At 36.1% G+C, this 17,879-nt stretch overlaps 1 protein-coding gene across 5 annotated transcripts in view; it reads right to left on the bottom strand.

The window, feature by feature from the left end:
- The window catches only part of ATP11B (ATPase phospholipid transporting 11B (putative)), a 120,387-nt gene that overhangs the window by 88,310 nt on the left and 14,198 nt on the right, over positions 1-17,879 (bottom strand). For 3 of the 5 annotated variants that reach the window (XM_057739988.1, XM_057739986.1, XM_057739987.1), the window contains exons 2-4: positions 7,827-7,943; positions 2,750-2,809; positions 987-1,076 (exon numbers count right to left, since the gene is read on the bottom strand). In XM_057739988.1, the coding sequence (XP_057595971.1) occupies positions 987-1,076; positions 2,750-2,809; positions 7,827-7,943 (267 nt within the window). The remainder of the gene's footprint in view (positions 1-986; positions 1,077-2,749; positions 2,810-7,826; positions 7,944-17,879) is intronic. The other 2 variants (XM_057739989.1, XM_057739990.1) reach the window with 1 other exon arrangement.

Below are 17,879 nucleotides of genomic sequence, written 5' to 3'. Positions count from 1 at the left end.
GGACAGGCCAATTAAATTTGTTGTATTTCACAGACAAGCTGAATTCCTGATCTTAGCTAGTCACTTCACAAATGTGTGTTACATGGACGTAGTAAGTATAAATTTCTCGTTTTCCCAACCAAACCAAGCTGAAGTTATATAGATCAAAAAAAAAAATCAGAAGTTCATTTTCTGTTCCTGAAGAAAATCAAATTAAAAAAAAGTTTTCTCAAGCTTTAAAGTGACTACTCCACAAGTTTTTTTTTCTTTTGAATGCCCAGGTTCTAAGGAGAGAAAAGTTTAGAGTTTATACAAAAATTCAATGACACACTGAAAGAGACTGCTAAGGTATTAACAGAAAAGAATAACCTCCTTAAAAGAAAATGACAATGACCAATTTTAAATCTTGATTTATACTCGTTTCATAAGCTGTTCTCTTGATATTCTGATATTAGAAAAAAAAGCACAATGTGAAAATCAAGAGACTGTCAAACAGCTTATAACGAATATAGATCTAAGTTAAAATAGTCTCCTGGAGAAAAATCTATATTCAAGGGGATTCTTAAAAACTATAATTAAAAGGTTTTCTTAAATAAAAGTAAAATTTAAGTTTAAAAAGAAAATCCAAGGGAAGATTTACTTTTTACAAAGATGGTTCCACAGGCAGACATGTGCCAAAAATATGTACTGTATATTAAGGGCCAAAATATTTATGTTCTGAGGCACAACATCTGAAAGGATGATGTTATTTTCTTGGCTTTATGATTATCGGCACCATAGCACATCAGCGATAAAACAAAATACAATTAATCTTAAAATTCACTGGCTATTTTTCAGACATCTAGATGTGGTTAAATCACTGTATTTGCTGAATACAATGGGGAGGCTCTGCAGAAAAAAAAACAGTCCCACAGTCAAATGATTTAGGATGAAATATAACTTTTCCCTGAAGATATATTTTGAGAACCCATGTCTATAAATTAAACAATTTATGGAGTGAAGCTTACCTGAACCAAAAATATAATAAGAAAATAAAAGTTTGCCACTCTTCTGAATTGTTCAAATAAATTTTTTGGAACAAAATTCCACACAGTATACTAAAAAAAAAAAGAAAGAAAGAAAAAAAAGGAGAGATCAATAAGTTAATATTTTAAAATAATATATACTATATACATAAAATAATAAGAAAAGCAGTATCAGACTTACTAAGCCCTTAGACAAATTCATGTAACTTTCATTGCTACAAAAACTACCTGGTTTTTAGAATTTCAGGGCTTTTATTCTATTTTTTTTGTCTTTTACTATTTATTGGCAATTTTAGTATAATTTTTAAAAATGAGATAAAGTAGAACCTGTCAATTTTGCTACTACATTCTTGGATTTTTAGAAGTTGGAGATGGCAGATCTAAAATAATAGTTTAATAATTTATTTTGGATTTTGGTTGCACAAAACTAAATAATGCTAAAGATGAATTATGAGTTGATAGAAATGCTACTAACACTGGATTCAATTTACCTTGTATTTTACTTATTAGCTTGTGTCAGAAACAGAGGAAATGGTATAATTATTCAACTATTCCTTGTTAAGCATGGGATATGGAAAAATAACCTAAAATGTGAAGAAGATTAAAAATTACTTTAGATAAGTGATCACTGCCATAACCATCAAGAAAATCTCATAAAGGACATAAAAGTCTGTCACAATGTCAATTTTTAAAGTAAGACGGTAGAGTATAATGGTTACAAACATAGATGGTAAAGGGTTAAACTGCTGTGGCCTAAATCCTAATCCAAGGTCACTAAATGACCTTGGATCTAATCTTTCCCTACCTCACTCTGCGCCTGTATAAAATGAGGACAATAGTAACAATCACACTGTATAGGGTTGTTATAAAGATTAAATGAGCTAATATATTTGTGAAGCACTTAGAACCTGGATCATACTAACTGCTATGTGTCTCATTATATTATTAATCGGTTTATAAGCCTATAATGCTAATATTATGGGGGCAGGGTAATACCGTACAAATTTTACTTGTGCCACTCACTACTCTCACAATACAACTTTATGCATGAAACCAGTAAACACTTTACAGCACTGTTACTTTACCCTATGTCCATTCTCCCAGTAGAATGTAAGATCCCTGAGGCTAAGGACATTGTTTTATTTACTGCTCTCTCTTTAGCACCTACACTAGAGTACACAGAGATCAAAACTTTAGCAGAATAGACAGGTAAATAAATAAATAAATATGGTTGGAAAAAAATTTTTTTTTCCAGATAACTCTCTTGATGCCAGGCAATGAATGAAGCCTTAATGGTTATTGACCAATTTGAGATTTTCTCTGCTGCAATGGAAGGTTGGTTCTAATTTCTGTATTTTTGTATGTCAGAAATTTGCTTCTTAATCAGTTTCCTCCCTCCCTCTTTCTTTCCTTCTTTCATCCCTCTCCCTCTCTCTTTCTTTCCACATTGCGCTGCTTTGTGGGATCTTAGTTCCCCAAGCAGGGATTGAACCCACACCCTCGGCAGTGAAAGTGAGGAATTCTAACCACTGGACCTCCAGCGAATTCCCTTCATCACTTTTTTGAGACCTGAAACATCCTTTCACATGTGAACAATTTTATAAATATGATTACGTTCCCAGAAGAGCCTACAAAAGCCTATTTGACCCAAGGGTATATAAAGAATAGTACAAAACCTAACACCTTCCTTTCTTAGTTGAAATTATATTTTCAGTACCAATCTGGGATACCTCAAACATATTTACCTTTGGTAGCAGTGGCACCAATGGCTCTAGAATCTGAGATTGGGAACTATGTTCGAGGCCCTAGGAAAAAGAGAGGTAGATACTTCCTGGAACCAAAAGAAGTCACTGCTCAATGTGTGCATATGAGATGGTAACTTTGGGTCAAACCATTTCCAGCTGATCTTAACTGGAGTAAAAGTTTTCCCTACAGGGGTCATAGTATTTCCATGTAACCTGCTCAGTCACCAGATCAAACATATAAAACTTCATAAAAATTAATGTGGCGATGTTCTATGTTTACATCAATCTATGTTAATCATAATAGTGACAATATATTTTATCTTCCAGAATCTCGAAAAGAGCAACTATATAAGTTGGCAATAAGATAAGTAATTGGTTTCAAGATGTCTTCTTTGGCTAGCTCAATAATACAATGGAAAAAGTAAGAATAAGTAAAAATTTCTGATGAAAGCTAGCTTACAGATGTTATGAATTGTTTTCAGATTTTCTGAAATACAAACATATTAATAGATTGAATGAGTTTAAATTCTGCACTTGTCCTGTCACACACAGAGGAGGCGCTCTAGCAGAAAAATATTAAAACACATGAAAATACTTCTAAGAAAAATAATAATTCATTATGCTTTAAAATTCTTTTAATTATTATGTAATAACGGTCAAGAAAAATGAACTAGTGGCACTTCCCTGCTGGCGCAGTGGTTAAGAATCTGCCTGCCAATGCACAAGACATGGGTTCAATCCCTGGTCTGGGAGGATCTCACATGGCACGGAGCAATTAGGCCCGTGGGCCACAACTACTAAGCCTGAGCTCTAGAGCCTGCATGCCACAACTACTGAGCCTACGTGCTGCAACTACTAAAGCCTATGTGCCTAGAGCCCGTGCTCTGCAACAAGAGAAGCCACTGCAATGAGAAGCCTGCACAATGCAACGAAGAGTAGCCCCCGCTCACCGCAACTAGAGAGAAAGCCCATGTGCAGCAGCGAAGACCCAACGCAGCCAATAACTAACTAAATAAATAAATAAATGCACGAGTATCATTAAAAAGAAAGAATGAATGAATGAACTAGAAGTATACCTTCTCTACAGTTACATATACAACTTTTTATCATTGACCTTTTTCCCTCCTAAGGTCTGACATTAGAAAATGAAAACATGGTTATAAAATTAAATCTCTTGCAAGGAAATTTAAATTTAAGATAAGGAATTTACTATAGTATATTAAAGACACATCGCACATCTACAATGTGCAAGACACACTATAAGAGAAACAAAGATAAGAGGTATAATTTAAATAGAGGAGATTAAGAACAATACACCAATCACCATACTCAAAGATAAAGTAAAAGAAGTAATATACAAAGAATCCAATGGGAAGGAACTGAAGAAGTCAATAAGAAAGAAAAATTTAATGAAGGAGGTCACATCTGATGTGGCTTTAAGAAAGAAACACTCAATAGGCTGAAAATGGGGGGCAAACAGGTAGAACATTTCAGGAAGGAAAGACAGAATGAACAAAGGCAGAGAGAAGGAAGTTCATCATGGCTTTGTGGGACAGAAGATAATGCAGTCTGAAAGGATGTTTAGGGAAATAATAAGTAGACAGGTAGTAAAAAGGGAACAATGAGAAGCCAGCCTCATTACGGTCAGGAAAAAACCAGATACCACCTATATAAATATCTACACTCTTGAAACTGTGGTCAAAAACATGAAATTCTCTGCGAAAACATCTAATCTACATTTAACAAGCTGCAGTTATCCACACAAAATAATAGCAAAGGCACAGTGGTAGGGAAGTTCAACGTGTTTATGCAATAGCAGGTAATCTAGTTTGGAAGTTTAAAAAAGCAGTAGTGGAATAATAAGGAAGTAATAAGGGAGTAATGAGAAAGACAGTCCTCATGTATATGAAAAAAAGGCAATGTTTATTTAACTATCTACAGTTTTGAAACTGTGGTCAGGGACTTCCCTGGTGGCACAGTGGTTAAGAATCCGCCTGCCAATGCAGGGGACACAGGTTCAATCCCTGAAGATCCCACATGCTGCAGAGCAACTAAGCCCGTGGTCTGCAACAACAGAAGCCACTGCACAGAGATGCATGCGTAACGCAATGAAGACCCAAAATATGCAGCCAAAAATAAAAATAAATACAATTAAAAATAAATAAAAATCTTAAAAAAAAATAAAATGGGGGGGTTTGGGTGGGTTGAATTGGGAGATTGGGATTGCCATATATACATTACTAATAAGAAAAAAAATCAAATTGTACACTTTAATATATGCAGTTTATTGTATGTCAATTGTATCTCATTGTATCTCAATAAAAGTTCAAAAAAATAAAATCTATGTCAAATAATTCTAAAAAAAAAAAAAGAATCCACCTGCCAATGCAGGGGGACACGGGTTCAATCCCTGGTCCGGGAAGATCCCACATGCCACAGAGCAACTAAACCCGTGCACCACAACTACTGAAGCCTTTGCACCTAGAGCCCGTGCTCTGCAACAAGAGAAGCCATTGCAACGAGAAGTCCAAGCACCACAATGAAGAGTAGTCCCCATTAGCAGCAACTAGAGAAAGCTCATGCGCAGCAACAAAGACCCAACACTGGCAAAAATAATTAATTAATTAATTAATTTAAAAAAAAAAAAAAAACCTTAAACCTAATACTGGTGCACATGAAAACAGTCATATAAAGGTTTTTAATCTCAAAAGTTCTCCAGGACACAGAGCTTCTAGTACTGACTGACTGTGAACCCCTTGCAGACAAGAATTATGAAAACTAGATTAAAACAGATTTAAAACTATTTAAAATCCTAGAACATGTTCAAAATATAGACAGAAACTGGAAGACAGTTTAATTTCAAAAAAATTACAAATGGAAGGAGTATAAATTATGAGCTATAGCTTCTTAGCCTAGAGATTCCATCCAACTCTCACAGCTATGGCAGCCAAACAGTGGGGGAAAACTACCCCCTTATCAATAAACTATGGCAGGGTAGCTAGAAAAGTAGCTGAAAATTTAAGGGGAAAATACTGACTGTGAAACTATGGAAGGAAAATGACCCAAATTCAGGACGTAAACTACCCAAACTTAGGCTGACAGCTAAACTATGCACTGAAAAGAAAATGAACTACTGATAGTGACATTTGCAAAAATGAAGATGAATTTCAAGAATGTTGTGTTACATGCACTCCAATGTTCATTGCAGCACTATTTACAATAGCCAGGACATGGAAGCAACCTAAATGTCCATCAAAAGATGAATGGATAAAAAAGATGTGGTACATATATACAGTGGAATATTACTCAGCTGTAAAAAGCAATGAAACTGGGACATTTGTAGAGACATGGATGGAACTAGAGACTGTCATACAGAGTGAAGTGAGTCAGAAACAGAAAAACAAATATTGTATATTAATACATATATGTGGACTATAGAAAAATGGTACAAGTCAACCGGTTTGCAAGGCAGAAACAGAGACACAGATGTAGAGAACAAACATATGGACAACAAGTGGGGAAAGCGGGGAGGGTTGGGGGAGAATGAATTGGGAGATTGGGATACCAAATTGTACACTCTAAATATATACTGTTTATTGTCTCTTAACTGTATCTCAGTAAAAGTTCTTTAAAAAAAAAAAAAAGAGAGTGTTGTGTTAAGTGAAAAGAAGTCAGACACAAAAAGACTCCTATTGCATGCCTGTATTTACATGACATTCTAGAAAATACAAAACGATACTTACAGAAAGCAGATCTGTTGCTAGTGCTAGAGGTGAGGAGGCGAGGGACTGGCTACTAACTTTTTGGAGTGACAAATATAGTCTATGTCTTGATGATGGTGGTCACATGTTATGCATCTGTCAAACCTCATCACATTATACACTTAAAATTAGTGAATTTTATTGTATATAAATTATATCGAGTGTTTAAAAAATTTTTCCAAGAAGGACTTTTATTTCTTGCATCACTTACTAAGAACTGTTTCATTAATCTAAAGCGCCTCTATTACCCTAGATTCTGATAGTTCCCCTTCCTGCCCTCTACTTTAGAAGCACTGTCCAAAATGAGATGTCACTAATGGGTGTGCTGCATGTGTAAATAATGTAAAGGCTGGAAAAAAGGAACAGGGCAAAGGAACCATTTGCCTAAGACAACATCTTTAAGAAAAAGGAGATTAGGACTAGAGAGAAAATACTAGTCGTCCTGGAAGAGAGGGAAGAAGCAATACAAAGATGCTTTTTAAGGTGCTCTATTAAGCAATAGCTATGCTCAAAGGAGAACTTTACCCTCAGTTTCTGACTCACATCCTCTATAACTGCACTAACAAGGTAGCCGCTAGTCACATGTGGCTATTGACATTTAATTTAAAATAAAATTAAATTAAAAATTAAGTTCCCCAGTTAACATTACCACATTTCACGGCCTAAACAGCCCTATGTGGCCAATGGCTACCATATTAGACAGCGTGGAAAACATTTCCATCATGAAAGAAGAGTCTATTAGACAGCATTATTCTATAATCTTCAGTTTTAAAACAGACTACGACATCTTAAAAATGCCATAGGAAAAAAATGAAACAAGGAAGAATATGTAAGAGTAAAATGGTTCTTTGCTGCTATAAAATGTTTACAGATGATAAAACTGGAGGAAGTCAGGCTTTAAAGCTACACAAAACTGAGTTTAAACTCCAATCTCATCCCTGGGTAAATTATTTCCCAGCATTTCAACTGAAGAAACTGATATAAAATGAGTATAATAAAACTTTGTTAAAGCTATTTTAAAGTTGTTGTATGGATTAAATAATATGAGAAGTACCTAATATAGTGTCTGGCACATGGTATAAATATTAGTTCCTTAGTTTAACTGCATCTAAGGGTAATTTCTGGCATGTTGACTACCTAATATTAGCAACCAGAAACTTTTTATTTTACAATTCACAATTTTGGTTAAGATAGATCTACCAACAACCATTTCCTTGAATTTTTAAGGATATAAATGTATACTATACAAACAAAGCATTTTTTAAAGCAAAATACTACATAACCACAGTTTTAATAATAAAAGTGTTAATTCTTACCTTAGATGAAATGATCCGGTTATCTATAAATTTCTGAGGTGTGTAAAGGCCATGCTGAGGAAACCTGTTGGCTATGTAAATAGTTCTTGTGTCACTTTGATGTGGTGGGTCAAAACCCTAAGGCCAAGCAAAAGAAAAATAACGGTCAGCAAGGTAATTTGTTATGATTCTTTACTGCTGATTCTATTTAACTGATCATATTACACATATTATTTATTGGCCTTGAACTGCATATAGACTCAATCTAATTATCAGAAGAGTTAAGCTATTTCTTTTTTCTTTCAAAGTAAACAGGTACAATTTCTTCAGATACAAACTAACTAGGTAATAACCTCTGGAAATGAAACATAGTCCATATTTTGTCAGAAATGCTACCACAAGGAAAGAATAATCATACAGAAGACCTAGAGAAGCACATGGAAGACAAGGCTTCTCTCCTTGCCTTTCATTTCTGGGGTTCCTTGTTCTCCTCTTAGGATGTATTCCTAGATACCTAGTCAGTGATGTGGGAAGTCCCGTGTAGCTAAGGCCTAGTCAGCACCTACCATATCATGACAAAGGCTTACATTTTATTTTGCACCCAGATCAACTTGGTTTCAAAGAGCTTTGTTCCCAGAGGACTTAAAATGCATTAGATAGCCCAGATTCATTCCATACAAGCACTTCTTTGTGCTAGTTACATTACCAATCGATTCCCTGAAATACGGATATATGTTATAATTCTGGCCTCAAATTTAAAAGACCATCAATTAAGGTACATTCAGTAATGATCTCTAGTGGAAAAGCTTGCCTTGGTGACAAGAATACTGATACATTATTCCTACAGTATTGTACTCTTTTCCAGAGTGGCAAGTGAATCTTCAAGAGTCCTTTGATAGATATTGGCACCCCTGTAAACTTTCCAGTAAGCACAAACATACCAAATAGTGGAAATTCCCATATTACTTACAGGGATATTTTGTTTAGCATATCGGAATATTAGCAGTGCTAATACATAGTATGGATTTCAACTGCTGTTATTCATGGTTTTAAACTATTTTGTGATCTTAGAAACTGCTAGTCAGAATGGTGCAAATTAAATGTATTTGTACGCTCCATTAAAAAAAATGAAGTTTTATTTCATTTGTTTATGCTACTTAAAGTGATGACCACATTTTGAGGATGTGCACGTGTCATTATGTATGTGATTTCAAAATCAGTTTAAGGATAAAAGGTGGCACGCATGTTTATTTTCCTCATAAATTTTCTTTTAAACATTTCACAACTGTGCCCTGTAATAACTCATGGGAGAAAGAGGGCAGGTTTCAAAATCAGAGTCAGAACTCACTGCTCTACCTGATATCATAATCATTTAAAAGATATGTGCCATTTATTCAATCAATAACTATTTATTGAGCACTATGTTAGACCATGAAGGATTATGTGATTTGTTACATATTCAAGCATATCATAACATACTCCAACTCAATAAATAAATGAACAAACAAGTAGTTTGAATGCTACTGCTGTAGTCTATGGATGTGTTTTTCAAAGAGGGTCCACAGGAAGTATGCCTGTAAAGTTCATAAAATAACAAGAGGGATACACAGATAACTGAAGCACTAGACTCCATGGAGCATATTTGCTCTGGGTCCACTCTGTAACCATGTTAACATAACACTAAGTTATACCCCATGCATGTAAACTTCTGAGATAAATTAAGTAAATTTGAGGGTTTGAAAGAATATACAAATCTTTTAAGATGTCAAGACAATTGAGACCGAGAACCACTGATATAAAATTTTATTTTTTCCTAAATGCCACCAAGATGTACATCTAAAGTTAAGAAACAAAAAATGAAACAAAGGGCCTCCCTCAAAATATTTATGATATTTACACTACAACCTCTCATTCATGGCTAGAATTAATATACTATATATAAATGCATGCACTTTACAGGAAGCAAACGCTCATCATTCTTCATCCCACTCTACTGGATGAATCAGTGACCACATACTGAAGTTTCTAAACTCCTGAGAGTTCTACAATTCTTCCAAGGAGGTATTCTGAATGTTCCAAAAATAAAACCAGTTTTAAATTAAACTGAATTTTAAATTCAGCATCACTATATTCCAAAAAATCATAATTTAAAATAAAATGACAATACCAAAAGGAGAATAATGATAGTACATTTTTCCTTACTCCCAAAGATGCTATAACATAAACTTAAACATTTGAGTTGTTTTTCCAGTGATTAATTCAAATGATCTTATCCAATCATGTTATAATCAATGGCATGCATATACATGTGGGTGTGTGTATTTTTTTACACACACAAAATAGCTAAATTTTATATTTGTGACTGTAGTATAAGTACAGCTAACCATCCCTCATGAAAATTAAATCTATAAGTTCAATTCATTAGCATCATCTTCTCGGCTACAAATTCAAGTAGCCATGAACTAAATAAAAATAGAATAAAACTGTTCAAAAATGAGAAAAGTAACTTACAGCAGGGCCTCAGGTCTTTGAATTTCTGAAATTGTACACAAATTTGCATATACGTGCATTAAAAAAAATTTTTTTTTAATTTTGGCTGTGCTGCACGGCTTGCATGATCTCAGTTCCCTAACCAGGGATTGAACCTGGGTCACAGCAGTGAAAGCACCAAATCCTAACCACTAGACCACCAGGGAACTCCCATACATGCATCTTTCTGATGACAGAATAGTTTTCATCAGACTCTGATGAACCACTTATCTAATGTCTTGCTTTCATAATCAGTTCGCCACCTCAATACTCCATATTTTAAAAATGACAGAGAATCTTTGTTTCAGTAACACCTCTACTCTCTTTAACAGGAATCAAAACAAACACCTTTTAATAAAATTAATTATATTACTATACTGTTAGTGTGAAGTTCAAGCATGGCTTCATGCTATTTCTAGCAAGCATTATCAGCAATTCTATGGTACTGTACAATCCGAACTCCCTAATCACTAGCCCAGGGTTACACATCAGTGTTCAGAAACCTGTAGCACGTATTACACTTTCTGTTGTCAACCCAGACTACCCATTCGTACCCTGAACCCCTGGATGGCTTGCTCCTTTCTTCTCTGATTTCATCTTGTCCTGGGTAAAGGAACTGAGACAGATTAATGCTATTCTAGCCACTCTGATTTTATTTTAATGCTGCTAACAAGTACAGCTGACCCTTGAACAACTCCGGGGTGAGGGGATCCGATCCTCCATGCAGTCAAAAATCTGAGTATAACTTCAGAGTTGGCCCTCTGCATCCTCAGATTCAGCCCTATAGTACTTACTACTGGAAAACCCATATGTAAGGGGACCTGCACAGTTCAAACCCATGTTGTTCAAGATTCAATATTATGGTCTTTTAGAAGCACAGAAATTTAAACTATTTAAAAACAGAAACTCTCATACTCTAAAAAAGTATGAAATTAAAACCTCTTTTCTGTCTGGATTTATGAGCATATGTAAAACCACAGGTACTTGAAAAAAAAAAAGTCGATGAGTATTTAAGGTGAAAAAAAATCTCATGATAGCATTCAAGGAGAGAACTGAAAACACACGGGATTGATTTGAAAGAGGCTCCTTTCGTAACAGCAAACTGATAAAGCCTACGGAAACCAAACCAGAAAACAGCTTATAATTTTTAGAAGTCTGTCTTTGGCACAGAGCAGTACTTGGAAATGAATCATAACATTTTATATTTTCATACCAAATATACCAGCCTCTGAACTATTCTTAAAATCTGAAAGATTTTATGAAAAATACAAGCATTAAAAATAAGAGCTAAGAAGAAACTAAAACTACAGTCCTGTAATTAAATATCGTCACAATTCTTTAACATAACTAAGAAAACATTTTTAGAGTTTACAGTGATCAAAGTAAATCTGTAAACTTAATCATTCTTACACGTGATCTACTCCCTCCATAATAGAAAGAAAAAGCTACAAAACAAACCAAAAAACCATGAAAAACAACATAAAAAGAAGCTTCAGGGACTTCCCTGGTGGTCCAGTGGTTAAGAATCCACTTTCCAGGACTTCCTAGGTGGTGCAGTGGGTAGAAGTCCACCTGCCAATGCAGGGGACACGGGTTTGATCCCTGCCCCAGGAGGATACCACATGCAGCGGAGCAACTAAGCCCGTGCGCCACAACTATTGAGCCTGAGCTCTGGAGCCCGTGAGCCACAACTACTGAACCCATGTGCCACAACTACTGAAGCTCATGCACCTGGAGCCCGTGCTCTGCAACAAGAGAAGCCACTGCAATGAGAGGCCTGCACACCACAATGAGGAGTAGCCCCCACTCGCCGCAACTAGAGAAAGCCCATGTGTAGCAACGAAGACCCAACACAGCCAATAAAATAAATTTTTAAAAATAAATAAATAAATAAATTTAGGGAGGAAAAAAAAAGAATCCACTTTCCAATGCAGGGGATGTGGGTTCGATCCCTGGTCAGGGAACTAAGATTCCACATGCCGCAGGGCACCTAAGCCTGAGTGATGCAACTACTGAGCCCACGCACCTCAATGAAAGATTCCCCATGCCACAACTGAGACCCGACGCAGACAAAAATAAAAATGAAGTATATTTTTAAAAAAACCTTCAGAAACGAAACTGCAATGGCACTGTTATTAAAATAAATAAATGGAAGATTCATTTCAGTCACACACTTTATATGACAGAAAGTGATTTTTGTTAGCTACATGCATCTAGGGAAGAATGATTTAATGTATTTTACCAAATCTACAAACTTAATTGTGAATTACTGTTTCCTGGATACAGACTTTAAATAAAATACATCTATACGAAGGTATCATAAGGGCAAGATAATTTTACACTGTAAAGCAATGAGAGAGGGACTAATTTAAAACGCCCAGGATGTAAACACAGTAATTTAACTTTTTGTATCATGTTACCTAATTTTCATTTTAGGATTTAATGTAGTTTGCCATCTATCAGACCAGTCTGGGCTTCCAAGAACTAACTTACTGCAGAGGTGGGTTGGAACTGGCTTTCCAGCTACAGGGTTCAAAATTTAGAGCCATCTTTGACTCCAACATTCTGAAATCATCTGCAAGTACTTTACTACAGGAAGTAAATCTCTTATATGAAGCTCATTTCTTATACTACCTCCCAAACTTGATCCGCACTCCAATAAACACCTCTAGCAGCCCCTGTGGAAACAATACAGTGACTCCTCAAAAAAGTAAACACAGAATAACCATATGATCCAACAATTCCACTTCCGTGTATAAACTCAAAAGAAATTAAAGCAGAGACTCAAACAGATATTTGTAAACCCGTGATCATGGCAGCATTATTCACAATAGCCAAAAGGTGTAAGCAACCCAAATGCCCACTGACAGATGAATGGATAAATAAAATGTGGCATGTACAATGGGATATTATTCAGCCTTAAAAAAGAAAGGAAAAAGGGAGAAGATGCAAATCAACAGAATTAGAAATGAAAAAGGAGAAGTCACAACAGACACCTCAGAAATACAAAACATCATGAGAGACTACTACAAGCAACTATATGCCAATCAATTGGATAACCTGGAAGAAATGGATACATTCTTAGAAAAATACAATCTTCCAAGACTGAACCAGGAAGAAATAGAAACCATGAACAGAGCAATCACAAGTACAGAAATTGAGGCAGTGATTAAAAATCTCCCAACACACAAAAGCCCAGGACCAGATGGATTCACAGGCGAATTCTATCAAACATTTCGAGAAGAGTTAACACCTATCCTTCTCAAACTCTTCCAAAATATTGCAGAAGGCGGAGCACTCCCAAACTCATTCTATGAGGCTACCATCACCCTGATACCAAAACCAGGCAAAGATGTCACAAAAAAAGAAAACTACAGACCAATATCACTGATGAATATAGATGCAAAAATCCTCAACAAAATACTGGCTAACAGACTGCAACAGCACATTAAAAAAATCATACACCACGATCAAGTGGGGTTTATCCCCGGGATGCAAGGATTCTTCAATATACGCAAATCAATCAACGTGATACATCATATCAACAAATTGAAGGATAAAAACCATATGATGATTTCAATAGATGCAGAAAAAGCTTTTGACAAAGTTCAACACCCATTTATGATAAAAGCTCTCCAGAAAATGGGCATAGAAGGAAATTACCTCAACATCATAAAAGCCATATATGACAAACCAAAAGCCAACATTGTTCTCAATGGAGAAAAACTGGAAGAATTCCCTCTAAGAACAGGAACAAGACAAGGGTGTCCACTCTCACCATTGTTATTCAACATAGTTTTGGAAGTGTTAGCCACAGCAATCAGAGAAGAAAAAGAAATTAAAGGAATCCAAATTGGAAAAGAAGAAGTAAAATTATCACTCTTTGCAGATGACATGATACTATATATAGAAAACCCTAAAGACTCTACCAGAAGACTGCTAGCACTCATTGATGAGTTTAGTAAAGTAGCAGGATACAAAATTAATGCACAGAAATCTCTTGCATTCCTATACACTAACAACGGAAGAGCAGAAAGAGAAATTAAGGAAACTCTCCCATTCACCATTGCAACAAAAAGAATCAAATACCTAGGAATAAACCTGCCTAAGGAGGCAAAAGATCTGTATGCAGAAAACTTTAAGACATTGATGAAAGAAATCAAAGATGACACAAACAGATGGAGGGACATACCATGTTCCTGGATTGGAAGAATCAACATCGTGAAAATGACTGTACTACCCAAAGCAATTTACAGATTTAATGCAATCCCGATCAGATTACCAATGGCATTTTTCACAGAACTAGAGCAAGAAATCTTACGATTTGTATGGAAATGCAAAAGACCCCGAATAGCCAAAGCAATCTTGAGAAGGAAAAATGGAGTTGGTGGAATCGGGCTTCCTGACTTCAAACTATACTACAAGGCCATAGTGATCAAGACAGTATGGTACTGGCACAAAAATAGAAAGGAAGATCAATGGAATAGAATAGAGAACTCAGAAGTAAGCCCAAACACATATGGGCACCTTATCTTTGACAAAGGAGGCACGAGTATACAATGGAAAAAAGACAGCCTCTTCAATAAGTGGTGCTGGGAAAATTGGACAGCAACATGTAAAAGAATGAAATTAGAACACTTCCTAACCCCATACACAAAAATAAACTCCAAATGGATTAAAGACCTACATGTAAGGCCAGACACTATCAAACTCCTAGAGGAAAACATAGGCAGAACACTCTTTGACATACATCAAAGCAACATCCTTTTTGACCCACCTCCTAGAATCATGGACATAAAATCAAGAATAAATGAATGGGACCTCATGAAACTTAAAAGCTTTTGCACAGCAAAAGAAACCATAAATAAAACTAAAAGGCAACCCTCAGAATGGGAAAAAATAATTGCCTATGAAACAACGGACAAAGGATTAACCTCCAAAATATACAAGCAGCTCATGCAGCTTCATACCAAAAAAGCAAATAACCCAATCCACAAATGGGCAGAAGACCTAAATAGACATTTCTCCAAAGAAGACATACAGATGGCCAACAAACACATGAAAAGATGCTCAACATCACTCATCATCAGAGAAATGCAAGTCAAAGCCACAATGAGGTATCACCTCACACCAATCAGAATGGCCATCATCACAAAGTCTGGAAACAACAATGTTGGAGAGGGTGTGGAGAAAAGGGAACTCTCCTGCACTGTTGGTGGGACTGTAAGTTGGTACAGCCACTATGGAAAACAATTTGGAGGTTCCTTAAAAAACTAAAAATAGAACTACCATATGATCCAGTAATCCCACTCCTGGGCATATACCCAAAGAAAACCATAATCCCAAAAGAAACTTGTACCATCATGTTTATTGCAGCACTATTTACAATAGCCAGGACATGGAAGCAACCTAAATGCCCATCAACAAATGAATGGATACAGAAGATGTGGCATATATATACAATGGAATATTACTCAGCTATAAAAAGGGATGAGATGGAGCTATATGTCATGAGGTGGATAGAACTACAATCTGTCATACAGAGTGAAGTAAGTCAGAAAGAGAAGGACAAATATTGTATGCTAACTCACATATACGGAATCTAAAAATGGTACTGATGAACTCAGTGACAAGAACAAGGAAGCAGATACAGAGAATGGACTGGAGAACTCGAGGTATGGGAGGGGGCGGGGGGTGAAGGGGAAACTGAGAAGAAGCGAGAGAGTAGCACAGACATATATATACTACCAACTGTAAAATAGTCAGTGGGAAGTTGTTGTATAACAAAGGGAGTCCAACTCGAGGATGGAAGATGCCTTAGAGGACTGGGGCAGGGAGGGTGGGGGGGATTCGAGGGGGGGGGCGTCAAGGAAGGGAGGGAATATGGGGATATGTGTATAAAAACAGTTGATTGAACCTGGTGTACCCCCAAAAAAATAAAATAAAATAAAATAAAATAAAAAAATAAAAAAATAAAAAAAAAAAAGAAAGGAGATTTTGACACATGCTATAACATGTATGAACCTTGAAGACACTTTGCTAAGTGAAATTAAGCCTGTGACAAAAAGATAAAATTGTATGATTCCTCTTATATAAGGAGTAAGAGTTGACAAGTTTATACTCTGCTAGGAATTTACTGGCGGGGGGGGGGGGGGGGGGGCGGGGCGGGGGGAGGAGCAGGGCATTAGTGTTTAATGGGTATAAGTTTCAATTTGGACTGGGAATGGCCCTCAGCTGAAAAGCCAGCAAGGAAATGGGGGTCCCAGACCACAAGGAACTAAATTCTGTCATGAGACAAACATGGAAACAGTCATGACCCATTCACAGAGACACAAGCTTACTAATGAGCAGAAATTTCTCCAACAATACAGCTTCCTCCTAATCCAACATGAATTCTTTTCTCAGAGAAGAGAGCCCTCCAACTAAGTAACTTGGTGTCAAAAGTCCTTTCCAACATTTGTTCAGTAGTTACAGTTTTCCTGTCCCTCAGCCATACATATTTACCCTGTTTAGGCTGTTAAATGAATAAAAGGGAAATGGCATGGTTGTTCTAAGAAAATAATAATAAAATATCAGCTTGGAAAGATGAAACAGTTCAGGAGACAGATGGTGGTGATGGCTGAATAACAATGTGAGTGTACTTAATGCCACAGAACTGTACATTTAGAAATGGTAAAAATGGCAAATTATATGTTAAGTATCGATATATCTTAATACAATTAATAATATATCAATTTCATCCATTTGGGACTTCACAATGGATTTTCTGGATTAGAAGAATCCTATTTGGCTACAAATTCAACTGTGATAGTAAATGTCTATTATTTGCTAGACTGGTGACTCCCATGTATGGAATCACACAGACATCTGTGATAAAAGTAAATGTGTGAGGTAGTTTTAGTTTAGATCAAATTTTAAAATCATAGATTTCACTAAGGGAGCATTTAAGGTAACCAGAAACACTAAATAGATTTTTTTGGTCTACCTATCCAGTTGCAAACTGGCTGGATACGGAGTGAAACTAGTAAATCTCCTAACTGTGATATCCAGATTGGAAATGAATAAAATGAAATTTCTACTAAGGTCTCTCAAACACGGTTACGCCTTCTCCTCCTCCACACACAACCACAAACAACGATGGCAATGACGATGGCTTCTGAGGTCCCCTCAGTGTTTCAGAAGCTGCAGGGTTGCAATTCTTAGGCCAGAGACAAATATGCTTTATACAGAAAACATATCCTTTACAAAGTATATTCAAAGTTTAATATTTTAAAATAACTACCATTCACAGACACACCACAAAATTCTAAATAATAACAACATTAAAAAGTATATTGAGAAGGAAGAATCAAGATGGCAGAGTAGGAGGACGTGCGCTCACTCCCTCTTGCAAGAGCACCGGAATTACAACTAACTGCTGAACAACCATCAACAGAAAGACACTGGAACTCACCAAAAAAGACACCCCACATCCAGAGACAAAGGAGAAGCCGCAATGAGACAGTAGGAGGGGCACAATCGCTTTAAAAATCCCATAAATGCTGG

This window comes from Hippopotamus amphibius, chromosome 6 (genome assembly GCF_030028045.1).
Source record: "Hippopotamus amphibius kiboko isolate mHipAmp2 chromosome 6, mHipAmp2.hap2, whole genome shotgun sequence".
Taxonomy (NCBI): Eukaryota; Metazoa; Chordata; class Mammalia; order Artiodactyla; family Hippopotamidae; genus Hippopotamus; species Hippopotamus amphibius.
This window is presented reverse-complemented; position numbering and strand designations above follow the sequence as displayed.